General features: G+C 42.6%; 1 protein-coding gene across 6 annotated transcripts in view; it reads left to right on the top strand.

Moving 5' to 3' along the window:
* PTPRF (protein tyrosine phosphatase, receptor type F) overlaps window positions 1-13,169 on the top strand; it is a 261,161-nt gene that overhangs the window by 77,896 nt on the left and 170,096 nt on the right. For all 6 annotated transcript variants that reach the window (XM_021405410.1, XM_021405412.1, XM_021405414.1 and 3 more), the window contains exons 3-4: window positions 9,900-10,045; window positions 12,831-12,972. In XM_021405410.1, coding sequence (XP_021261085.1) covers window positions 9,900-10,045; window positions 12,831-12,972 — 288 coding nt within the window. The remainder of the gene's footprint in view (window positions 1-9,899; window positions 10,046-12,830; window positions 12,973-13,169) is intronic.

Below are 13,169 nucleotides of genomic sequence, written 5' to 3' on the forward strand. Positions count from 1 at the left end.
TTTTTTAAACACTTGAGAGTATTTTGCCTGGGTGCCCAACCACCTGCTGAAATTTTTTACACTCTGATAAACATTTAAATGTGGAAATGATTTTTCTTGTTTTTTGCAAGGACTGTACTACGCATGCTGAATGATAAAAAACCGTTTATACAAATAGGAAAAAATCACTGGCGTAATGGAAATACCAGAGTGTCCTCGTTATCATTAAGCAGGACGTTTTCCTCCTCACCAGGTAGATGAGGCAGAAATTCAGTTCATTACTGGGAAGAGGACAGAACAATGCACAGGAGCGTTAGAATGAAATGCAGTTCCCTCAGCAAAGGCCTTGCTGAGAGCCCGGGGATGTCTTCGTCTTCGTGAAGGCTCTTGGTTCTATTAAAACCTTTATGCTATGCTCTCTGTTTACAAAATAAGGTTTATACTCACTTTTAATTTGTAAAACCAAAGGAAAAACGTGAGCTTGGCAAAGCCTTTTGAACTGCTGAATCAAGGAGTAGCTGCTTGCAAAGAGGGATTAAAACCTTTTAATCCCTTTGTGTAAGAGAATATGGTGTTTAATGTGGTAGGCATGCTGGCAAAATTAATTTTCATGTTTTCTCAAGCACGAGACTTTAGGTCTGTCTTTGTTTCCTGATTCTGCGTATCACACAGGTCTTTTAACCTATGCAACGTACTTTATGTTAACTTTAAAGTTTTGAAGAAATTTGCAAATAAAATGCAGCTTTGCAATTAAATCAGGAGGAGGAGGCATGGCTGTTGTGGATGGCCTTGATGCAGTGGGGGCTGGTTTCAGAGCCCCGTAATCGTAGAATCATAAAATCATGAAGGTTGGAAAAGACCTCTAAGATCACCCAGTCCAACCCCACCCCACCATGCCCACTGACCACGTCCCTCAGTGCTGCATCACCACGGCTCTTGAACGGCCTCCATGGACAGTGACCCCCACACCTCCCTGGGCAGCCTGTGCCAGCGCATCACTGCTCTTTCTGAGGTGAAATTTTTCCTGATAGCCAACCTGAATGGCAGTGTTCACCTGAGCACAGGAGAGAGAAGGCCTGGATTTGGGTACTGAGTTTTGTGTATGATTAAATGAATGCTCTATAGGTGTGCATTTAAAAGCTCTTAAGTGAATGTTGTGTAAATGGTGATAATTGGAGGCAGTCTTTGCAATCCTTTCTCAAGCTAAATAAGGTCCAAGGCCAAAGGCCCAAAAGTTTAATTGTATTAAATACAGAGGCTGGAAAATTTATTAACTCAGAAAGCGTGTATTACCAAGTTAATTGGAAGTGCCTTTAAGCTATTACCAGGTGGAAATTTGACTTTAGGTTTCAATTTTAAATTAAAGCGTAGTAGAAAACCATTCTGTCAGGCTGCTAGAAGCACTGCAATGAGAGCAGCATCCCTGCTCACTCTTTTCTTCTGCTTCTTATAATGCTTGGTATGAATCTGAGGAACTGCAAATGAAAGCTAACCTCAAATGCAGCAGTCTTTTGGGCTTTTCCTGGGTGCATGGTAAACTGCATGCACAGACTGTGACTGTTCCAGGGAAACTTAGGGCAGAGGAGGGGAAACGAGGAGGGCTTCAGGATCTAGAAGGATGCTTTTCTGGGCTGCTTTTCTGCTTTGTTTTTAATCAGTGCTCTTTAGTCAGATGCAGAGCAGCTCCGTGCTTCTCTGCATATTTGTCTTGTCTAGTTGTTATTTCAGTTGTTGGAAGCAGTTGTAAGAATGGTGTTAGAGAGGTTGATTTAATTTTTTCCCCCTTTACTGGCACACACACACACACACACACACACACACACACACACAAATCCATGGACAAGAGTCAATCACAGCACAAGGATTAGCCAGTTAAGGATTTTCTTACTAAGATGTAAAGCAGCTCATACTGATAGCCAGCCAGGCACTTCTAAGAAAGACATTCCCATCTCTTTCAAGGCTGTTGTAATTGCAGACAACGTACCACCCTGCGTGCAAAATCTGGAGGCACCCTGCAGACATGCTGGGGAGAGAACTCACCTCCCCATCGCGTTCGGGTCTGAGCTGCCCCCCTAAAGCTCTCTCCACAAATAAATTGGCACCCAAAGCGTGCAGCACTGCTGAGTGACTTGCACAGCATCCGTGTGTGATGGATGACTGAGACAATTTTGTTTCGGTATCAATGTCAGCTAATTTTAGGTGTTTAAGCTCTTTCAACAATTTCCATGATTCATAAAGAGACAGAATTAGAAATTTGCTGAAGTGCAACACTATAATGACAGGCTGTTGCTGTAGTTTATTAATATCCAGTAATCGTGGCCTTAACACTTGAGTGAACTAACTGCTCTTAGCTGCTATTTCTGTGGAATAAGCATGTTGCTCCAAACATCAGCATTTCCCAGTGGGCACGGCTTCCAGTGCTGCGGGACAGGTTTATATACAACCAGGTCAGACACCTGACCAGAAGGAGATACACCAGGTCTCATATTGCTTTAAGGAGGAGTTTTTAAGTGGTCATTTTTCACTAAAAGACTGTTCTGTAATTTATACTGGATTTAGAATCATTTAGATTGGAAAGACCACTAAGATCATTTAGTCCAACCATCAGCCCATGCCTGTGACTGCTCTAGACCATGTCCCTCAGTGCCACATCTCCACATTCCTTGAACACCTCCAGGGGCAGTGACCCCACCACCTTCCTGGGCAGCCTGTGCCAGTGCATCACCTCTCTTTATGAGAAGAAATTTTTCCTAATATCCAACCTGATTTAGTGAGCATAAATCCTGTAAGAGCTAAAAGAAAAAGAAGGCTTGACTAAGTTTGAGTGTAAAGAAGTCCACATGTGTCAACCCCTTTAGAAAAGAGTTTATGTTAAGACTGAGCCAACGGTGAGGAAGCGTCTTTTAGAAATTGTTAGTAGCACCCATTAGTTGGGAAGGTGAAGGTGTCAAACACAGTAAGAGTTGGTGAGCTGAGGTCGTTGTAAATTCTGATCACATTACACATTTGGCCTGGCCTTGCATTCTCCTCAGTTAAACTTGTTTACGCGTAAAACAAAGCACAGCGAGTCTCTCCCTGAAATGAGGACCTGGCATCTTAGTTCACTGTGCTTCCTCCAACGGTTGGGGAAAATCACAGCCTCTGCTGGATGACAGCTTCTCTTATTTTTAATGTAATGTTTCTACTGAGAGTTACAAAGGTCGCTGAGCATGTTAAAAGATCTACTACTTTGAGTTTAATATATTAATCTTTCACTTTATTTGGTTTCATTTTGTATGAACTCCAAGGTATCTATGAGTAACTGCATGGAAGTCTGGTAATGAAGGTGAGGAGAAAGGCAACTTGCTTGGAGATAATCTTTGTAGATTTGATTATTACAGACAAACACACTTAAAGCTGGAAAATTCAACCACTGAAATTGGATTGAAATAGTAGAATCATTTGTCCTGGCTGTTGGGCATTAAAACCTAACAAATTTAAGCATTAAAACCTATCAAGATGATAAAGAAAGGAAGATATGCAGGTTGCATTAGATAGCTGCCTGTACTTCAGAGCAGTCTGAGGAATGTGTTGGGTTTGGAATATCATCTTCTGAGACTGAGATGAGGTTAAATGTTGTTTAAAATGGATGAGGAAAAAGGTTGTGACTCATTGGATAAAGAGAAATTTGCATATGCCTCATGAGAGTATATGTGCAGGTTGTTCCAAAAGTAATGCCTCCTCTTTGTTTCCATGAAAACTACAACAGATACAAAGAACACAATAACACTATTTGATAGAGCAAATTCTCAGCTACAAAACACTATTTTTCAACATAATCACCACCATTAACTATGTGTATCATCAGCAGTGAATGAGAGCCTGCATGCTGTGCTTGTAAAAAACAAACAAACAAACAAAAAAACCTGCACCCACAGAGGTGACCCACTGCCATGGCCACCACTTCTGAAACACACCCCAACCTCTCACTGTGCTCACATCCACTCTTCGGTCTCCATAAACGCTCAGCAAGTGTTGATGAATGTCAGTGGGTGCCATTTTCTCCGCATGGAGTAATTCAGTGATATACCTTTGCTTCATCTGCACTTCCATGTCAGATGCCATTCTGTCAGACTGCCCCTCTGCTACTGTCTGTCACATGGCAACAACATGTAATGGGATATTGGTGGGAAAGTTCAATCTCTACTGCCGTACCACCAACATCTGCTTCTGACATCGTGGGCCAACATAATAAAATAGAAGGCATTGCTTTCGGAGCAGCCGTTTTATATTTGTGTTTATTTAGTAAGTACCTTGTACCAAGCAAAAAAGGACAATATTTTAAAAGTGCTGCAGCAAAACAAATGTAGAACAAAAATGAATCAGCGTGATTGTCACTGAGACCCACTGATGGCAGTAAGCTGTTGTTAGAGATTGTCGGAAGGCTCCAGCAGGCTCCTCACACTTGTAGATTATCCAAGAAAAGTGCAAGTTTGAAAAATTGTTTTTTGCCAAACAGTTTTCTTAATAACCACAAGGGACAGGAATGGTTACGTTATGGTAGGTACATTGAAAGGAAGGTGTGAGGATAGCTGGAGAGCCTGGTGGCTTGCATCCAGCCCTGCAGGAGGTACTTAGGAGAGAAATCAGAGCGAGTTTCACCAGAGCATCTTTATAGTGGGCATCTATCCCTGCACTGGTATCAGTCATCTAAGATCACAAAGGAAGTGGGGAAACAGATATCCTTGTTCTATGTATAAGAATGTGCCACCTCTGTCTTCTAGACCACTTTGTTTCCTCTTAGAAGTTAGTTATGAGCACGGGAAAGTCCTTGTCATCGTTGGTTCCTTCCCAGTGTTGTGCAAGTGTAGCCACATCACTGTTGTTAGCATACCCATCCTGACGGCAGCCGTGTGAGAGCAGCAGGTGTGTTTTACGGTGGAGGCTGGGGCACAGCTGTGACAGGGAAGGTTAAGGGCAGGGATTTCAACTTGAATTTCACAACTTCCAGGAAAAAAGAACGATTCCTGTTACTTTTTCCTGCTCCTGTCAGTAACTTCTTTTAATTCATTTGGCCCAGGCACCTAAATAAGGTCGCTCGCATATGTCTATTGTATGTGCTGATCTATCTCCTATGACAGCCTTTTTTCCTGCACGAAAGAGGCTACTTTCAATCTTAATCGAGCCCAAGTCACAAAAGCTTTCGCATGAAAATGCAGGCTCCCCTCTCCTACAAAGCTGCTCTTGTTTTCGGCTGCCCTGTTCCACCAAGAGCAGTGGGCACTTGCAGCTGGAGGACAGAGCGATTTTTCTTTTAAATCTCTCGCAGCAGGTGAGTGCACATAGAGCACTTAATTGCAGAGATGCGTTTAATAATTCATTTTTCTCAAACCTGTGTGTGACTTTGTGGAAAAACAGCATGCACAAGAACAGGAGGAGCTCTGTGATTGCCAGTTTGAATTAAAATTTTTGGATGAGGTGCGTTTGATGTTGGTGCTAAATACTGAAAAAGCATCAGGCTTCAACTTCATTTCCCCCTTTATTTTAAGAAACTATCTGATGATGTGTCTTTGAAATAAACATGTTAATATTTTTGTGTAAATAGCATATTTATGTTGGCATATCTTACATTTCAGCCACTTGAAATGGTTTGGCTGTTATAAAATTACAAGGAAATCTCTGTTATGGGACTGGTGTGTGCTTAATGCGTGGCAAAATAGAAGAGTCTGCTAAATATATACAACCCAGCAGCATTTTTCAAGGCTTTGGCTGGTGTTTCATTCAGGTGATGCAGGTCACATAGAATTACAAGAAGCCTGTGGCTCACGGGACAGACACCTGCCAGGTTAGAGGCAGGGAGCTGCACCTCTGTGCTTTGGCCTTGAGGGTATCTGCCTTTTCTCCTTGGGAAGCTGCTCTGATTCAGTGAGGAGCTGTGCCCCCATGGAAAAGTGTGATGTTGAAGTGACTCTGAACTGGTTTGATTTTTAAAAAAAAAAAAAAAAAGAAGAAGGAAAAAGAATTGAAATGTTACTGCTCTTGCTAGGGCAAATTTTAAGATAGCTGCTAAGATGGGTTTCTGATTTATAACAACTGTTCGCAACAAGCAAATTGTCTGGAATAGCAGAGAACAACGGTGTTTTTTTATATATATACAGTAGGTGTGAGAGAGGTGCATCTTCATGGTTGGCTGTCTCTTGCTCCCGGGTGCCCCACAGGAAGGCTGTGCCAGGAGCTGGGCAGTAGGCCACACTCTGTGCTTGCAGGCTGCAGGTCCCCCCCAGCCCCCCGTACTTTGCTGGGGACAGCGGCCAGCGGCCTGGCTGCCCGATGTGTGCCTCGTATATGCTGGAACTTCTCGCTCTGCCTCTCAGCAGCCACGTTCTTGCAGCCCTCTTTGAACGTGACTCAAGGGAATGTTTCCCGTGAGAGCTTTGCCGGGCTCTGCGTGAGCCTGCTGTTTTCTCCTGGTGTGCTGAAGCAGGCTCATGTGTGCATAACCTCTGCTAGCATCGCTTCCATGCCGTGAGACACTCCTTATGATTTGCTTATAGGATTATCCGGAAATCTCTCCTTGCTGCTCAGCGAGTGACTTTTTCAGCTGAATTAGCTGTGGAAGGAAAGTCCCTTTCTTTGAAATTTTTTTTTTTTTTTTTTTTTTTAAAGAAAGGTTTCTCAGTGGAGGGGCATGTCTGAGCGAGTTATCTTTCAGCCTCCAGCCAAGTTAGATTCTGGCTCCTGTAAGAAAATGCTCTGTTTTTCACGGTGTTCCACCTCAGAACTGTTCTTCTCATAAGCTCTATAGAATAATGTAGTTTTGAGCAAAGACCAAACAGGGAAAGCTTTAGCCACAAAGGTGAAAGTTTTCCCTTTGCTCCTGCTTGAAGCTTATGAGTAAACAGAAATGATGATAGCAGTAATTTCCTCTCCTGGTGTAGTGGGAACTTGGTTATGAAGTGAGGAGCGAGAATTCATTTAGAGGGTGAGGATGGAGAATGCTCCAGGGATCTGTGCTGGAGCAGAGAGGCCAGGGAGAGAGGCTGAGCTGTTTGGAGTTGCCACATGACAAATACACAAGTCTGGAGCTGTTACTCCATGTGATGATGGAGTAAGCAGAAGTGGGTGTGATGGGCACGCAGCTGCCTCTCCCTGCTGTCACCCTGGACTCACTCAGGAGGTTCCCTCTCCATTGGTCTTAGGTATACAGTCAATCTTTTTGTTGAAAGTTTGAAGAAAAAAATACATATATTTTGGTATCATTAAGCAGAAGTCAGGATTTTGCTACAAAAGACACTTCAGAACCTTATATTTTGTTGTAGTTTGTTTGAACAGCGTTGAACTTCAGACTTGGCACACACATAATCATCTGTGGAGACTTTGGTCACGGTGAATTTAAGAGGAGAACAAGAGAATGACTCAGTTACTGATTAAATATTGTATTTTCAGTATATCCTTGTATTTTTGTGTTTCCAGGGCTAGCCCAAGAGTGCAGACTTTAAAAACAGGTTAAAAAAAGGCTGTTTGCACCACCATGTGTCCCTGTCCTTAGTGGGTACTGCTCCCTTGGGACGTGGCTGTGGTGACGTGTCCCTGGCAGCACGCTTGGAGTTGTGGCTGGAGGGCAGCTCTGGAGGTCATGGTGGCCACAGACTTTAGGAATCTCATGGAAGATCTGTCGTCTTTTTGTTAGCTGTCATGGAGATAAATGTTGGGAGTTGCTGTTGAAGTTACCAATAGGTATAAGAATATCTATGCCTGTGCCCAGCTGTTGTCCAGGGGCCAGAACTTGGAATTTTAGGTTTGCTTAATTAGTGCTTTCGTTTAAAACTTCAGGGCATGCAAACATTTAAAACTGCTTTGTAGAAATTCCCTTTCCCAGACGGCGTGAGAATGTGGTTTATGTACAGGTATACTTCTGTGACCGGCCTCGGTGGATTTAGATGGTTCCCAGAAATGAGTGTTGCTCAATTAAATGTGCAGAGGAAAAAGATTCATTACAACAATGTAAATTCAAGCTGAACAAGACAGCGGGTTTTTAAGGTTTTACTGCCTGTGAACATTCCGTTTCCTTTTGTTCTGGTTTTTAATAGTATTGATTTTTTAAAAATGTACAAAAGTTAAGTAAGTCCTCAGTGTATGAACTGGGGAGTTGGTGTACAGTGAGAGATGTAATTGCATTGTATTCTTCAAGGGCAGAAGTTTTGGATTCTGCTGTATTTGTAATTTGAAAAATTTAGACTATTTTACTAAGATCACAAAGTAAATAACAGAAAATCAAAAGAACAAATCAAGTGCAGAAATGCAGTACAAGACATCAGCTCAGCACACTGCATCGCAAAGCAGTCAATCACACTGCAATCACCAGCTGCCTGAACAGTAAATTAACATTTCACTGGGATAGATGAGAGGTGAATAAACACAGATATATGTAAATATAAACTAAGTAGAAATAGACATGATTATAGATGAGTAAATGTGGGAAATCGGCCTCAGTTAAGCAAGCACACTTAATAATTGCTTGCTGTTAATGTCAGGACAATGTGCGAAAGACTGCAGATGGTGACCATTATATCTTAAAAGGCTTTTTTTTCTGGGGTTTTTCTTTGCTCAGTCCTAAAGGCTCTCTTCACCATGGATGGGTACCATTCAGTACACCTCTATCTGTGGTCAAGGTCAGCATTTTAATCTCTTTTCACATAAGGAAAATACCTTTAAGCAGTGTTTTCTCTTGGGGTCGCTGAATCCATCTGGATCTTGAAAACTCAGCATTTGGTTCATCTAAATCTTAATGTTAAAACCCCCTGGGTTTTGGGTTTACAGATGTCCCCATCTCCCTGAAGGCCACCATCATGGTCGTGTCAAGAACAGAAAGGTGAGGAGCTGCAGCCAGCTCCACTGGGGATGGTTCTATGCTCTCAGGGCTGAAGGCATCTTTCCTCTTCTTGTTGGCTGCAGCCGCTTACTCCTTTCTTCCCTGTGCTATTTCTAGGCCAGGTTCATCTCTGAAGTGGTTAATCAGAATTATATGCTGTATTTCATATATGGCCTCATGGTGACCTGTGCCTGGGTGACATCGTGGCTGCACTCTGTGAACGCCCTGCGTGGGGTTAAGTGTTGTAATGCTTTGTAGGGATAAGAGACCATCACAGACTTCTTCCTTGGTCAAAGCAGCATTTCAAAACTGCCTTGGGATGTTGCAAAATTTCAACCTGGACACCTAATTTGATTGATCCAGAGGATGCAACTGTATTTTCATGAAACTTTTTATTGATTATTAAAATGTTACGTGATTTTTTTTTCATTTTTGCTGAGTCTTTCAGGCCTGAATGTCACTTTGGTTTCTTTGCTGACTTTCATTTTTAGTGATTAGTTTTACCAAGCGTAGCCCAGCCCGTGCAGGTTTCCAGGTACTTAAGCTGTAGGATTTTTATGCCAGTCCACACCTCAAACGAAATTAAAGGTTCTTAGTTGTGCACATAAAACCGTACCTGTTCATTTTGATGAATGTCTTAACAGCTTTCAGGAAAAAGAATGTCAACATATGATACGTCTTGTAGGTCTGGTGTGTCAGCTGTTCTGTATTTTCCAGTGCTATGACCATGTTATAAGCTTGCAAAAAATCCATTTATTTAAAAAAACAAACGGTAAAAATTGTTCCTCATTCTCATAAACCTGAAGGAATGCCTTGGAGACTGGGGGGAGCCCTCTGTTGCCCTCATTTACTGGCAAAGCAGATGGACTTCATTCAATTCAGGAAAAAGGGTACTCGAGCAGAAACTGTGCTTGTCATGTTGCAGGCTGCGCTGACTTTGTGTGACCGAGGCTGTTCAACCTGGATTTGTAGTGGGAGCACCAATTATCTTTTAATTTAGATGTATATGACTTGTTTCCCTCCTTGTCTGATGCTGTGTCCTCATGGGGTGATCTGGTTGTTTTTCCAGGCAAACCAACATTTATGAAAGCTCCTGAAGATCAGATTGGGATTTCTGGAGGAGTGGCCTCTTTTGTGTGTCAGGCAACAGGAGAGCCCAAGCCTCGTATCACATGGATGAAGAAGGGGAAGAAAGTCAGTTCTCAGCGATTTGAGGTAATTAGGAAAGTAAAAAATAAGGATTTTTTTTCCAATTTTCTTTATGCTTGCAAGTTTTTGGTACTCAGTATCACTGCAGCTCAGATTTTTACCAAATCTAGTACTGTAAAGTTAGCTTCCTTCCCTGCAGCAGTGCTATCTGTAGAGCCAGTACTGTCATTTGTAAGTGTGATGCTGGTTGCACACACGTGGGAGACCTTTTTTCAGATGAATTCTTACGCTGAATGGGATGGCAGATAAAAGTTGCGTCTAGCAGTGATTTTCTGTTTTCATTGTGAACATTGACATGGTACCTCCTTGGCCTGCTACACCTGGTGAAATTTAAAAGCGGGATGTCAAAATCCCAACAGAAGGCTTTCTCAGTGAGAGCTGCTGCCACCACCCTCAACAAATACACTTGGAAAAGCAATTATGAAGCTCTCTCAAAGGGTAATTTGACTTCCCTAGAATCATAAAATACCCTGAGTTGGAAAGGACTCCCAGGGATCATCAGGTCCAGCTCCCGCCTCCACACAGGACCACCCAGAATTCAAACCTTACATCTGAGAACAGTGTCCAAATGCTCCTTGAACTCCATCAGGCTTGGTTCCGTGCCCACTGCTGTGGGCAGCCTGTTCCATGCCCACCGCCCTCTGGGACAGACCCTTTCCCTAACCCCCAGCTGCCCCACCCCTGACACAGCTCCATGCTGTTCCCTCGGGCCCTGTTATGTCCCCAGAGAGCAGAGCTCAGTGCTGCTGTCCGCTCCCCATGAGGAGCTCCACACCATGAGGCCTCCCCTCGGCTCCTCTGCTCTGGGCTGAGCAAACCCAGGGACCTCAGCCGCTTCTCATATATCTTGCCCTCCAGGCTCTTACTCATCTTCATATAGATGTCCAATTAGGTTCATATTTTAAATAGCAAGTATGTTTCCACTGACTTTCTCCACCTTTTTCTTCACTTTGCTTTTTTTTGGAGTTGGGTTCTTCTCTCTAAAACTGCCCTTGGAAGTGTGACCCTGCAACATTCTGCTGCCTTTGATGTTTTTGCTTTCCTGACCGGAGCATGGATGACTTTGTTGCCCAGAGCAGATTGATTCAAGTCACCAATTTTAATCATGATTTTGTATGTGAGCAGGAAACATTGATTAAAGTAATCAATTTCAATCTTGTTTTACATTAGTATTTTTCCCCAATAAAGGTTTAAGTTTTATTGTGTAGTAACCGTTTAAACGTTCAGGTTTGTAAGTAAATATAAACTTTGTACTGAATTTGTGGCTTACCAGAGGGATATGTACTGTTACATGCATTTATGTGAGCAATTTCTTGCCTTTGTTCGCATCAGTTTCGATACAGAGTAGAGGCATTTTTGTTGTGCTGGAGATAGTGAGTGATGTCTGGATATTTTGCTAGACAACCATTAATTATACCTCATTACTAAGTCTTTCTTTAGAAGAAAATGGGAATTCAGTTAAAATGAAAAAAAACCATCAAATCTGATGGAGGTATGCTGAGCTATTACACAAAAGAAGTATCTGCAGTTAGCAAACTGAGCAGCACTTCTGATCTCAGTGTCTGCCAGGTTTTTTGTGGCTGTAGCTCTCTTCCTCTCACACACAGCATTTATTCAGAGGGCACTAAGGGAAAAAGGGCTTTCCTGCTCTTTCACCTCACAGCGTTCTAATCCTTATCACTGAACTGAATGAGTCTCTGCATCTGACCACGTTGCTTTAAAATACCATAGAAGAATTATAGTAGCACATTTAGTGTTCTGTCACAGTTCCATATTTAATTTGAAATCCAATTAAAAAAATAAAAGTAATTTCTTAAAATGTACCACAGTGATGATCACCTTTCTCTGCCCTGTCTGCTGCTGCTTGACCCCAGAGTAGAGTTTTTATGTCATCTGTTTCTATACTTCAAGCAGAATGGTTATTCCTTCCAGTGTGAGGAACTGCAGATTTCCAGTGCTTAGTCTCTCCGCCTGGCCCTGAATTCCCCAGTGACAGCAGCGGTCTTGTGCATTTCCCTCATGTTGTCACCATCTGCGGTTCAGTTATATTTTCAAGTTTTACAGTGCTCAGTAATAGGAGAGGGATGAGCTTGGCATTAACAGTGGCCCGAGGCTGCTCCTTCACTGACTTGCCATTAAGGCATAGCTTATAGTGATCCAGCTGTAAGCTAACAGGTTCCTCTTTCTTCTCTTGGAGTAATGTATGTTACAGCTTCCTTAGCAGGATGGAAAGGCAATGATTTATTAAGGACTTTATTTATTATGCTGGGGAAGAAGCTGTAATTATATCGTTGATGATCACGGCAGAGTTGCAAAGTACCTGATGCTGAAGGACATTACAGCCCCTCGCTTTGTACTGAAGTTAGCACGCACTGTAGGTGCTCAAGCTGTCGCTGTAGTTCTGTAACTGTGTTCCTGGTGATCCCACAGGAGCACATCATTCTGCTCTTCCATGAAGGTGAGAGCTGGCACTAAATTGCGATCAGTGTGATTAGTAAAACCATTAGTGCAAATATGGCTCAGATGTTTTAAATCATCAGATCCACTTCTTTATTACCAGGTTGATGGTTCTTCACGCTTGATTCATAAAGAACCTCATTGGATCTTCATTTGTTCTAGGGTTCTCAGAGAGCTGATATGTTCTTGACTGAAATTTTTGCATTTCTGGACAGAGAACAACGGACTAGTTGCATGATACTTTGTAGATTTGTTTTTAACGCCTGCATTATTCCGACTTTGTTTTCCTTGAAGTAGATATCACTTCAGAACTGCTTGCTTTTCGTTGTTAAAGGTCATCGAATTCGATGATGGGTCGGGATCCGTTCTGCGGATACAGCCGCTGCGCGTTCATCGGGACGAAGCTATCTACGAGTGCACAGCCACAAACAGCGTTGGGGAGATAAACACAAGTGCCAAATTAACAGTGTTAGAAGGTAAGTGGGAAGTGGTTTTTGTGTCCTTAGACCACTCTGGCTTTGGTAGCTGTGTTTTGTAGTGCACTTAAATGACATGGTGATATTTTAGCTTGGTTTGGACAAGCTGCATTCTTCCTGTTCCATTTGCCGTGATTTCTTTTAGTGATGGAAGCTGCTGTTTTTCAGACAATCATGAGCAGAAAGGATGGCAGATT

Source organism: Numida meleagris, chromosome 7 (genome assembly GCF_002078875.1).
Source record: "Numida meleagris isolate 19003 breed g44 Domestic line chromosome 7, NumMel1.0, whole genome shotgun sequence".
In the NCBI taxonomy this organism is placed as follows: Eukaryota; Metazoa; Chordata; class Aves; order Galliformes; family Numididae; genus Numida; species Numida meleagris.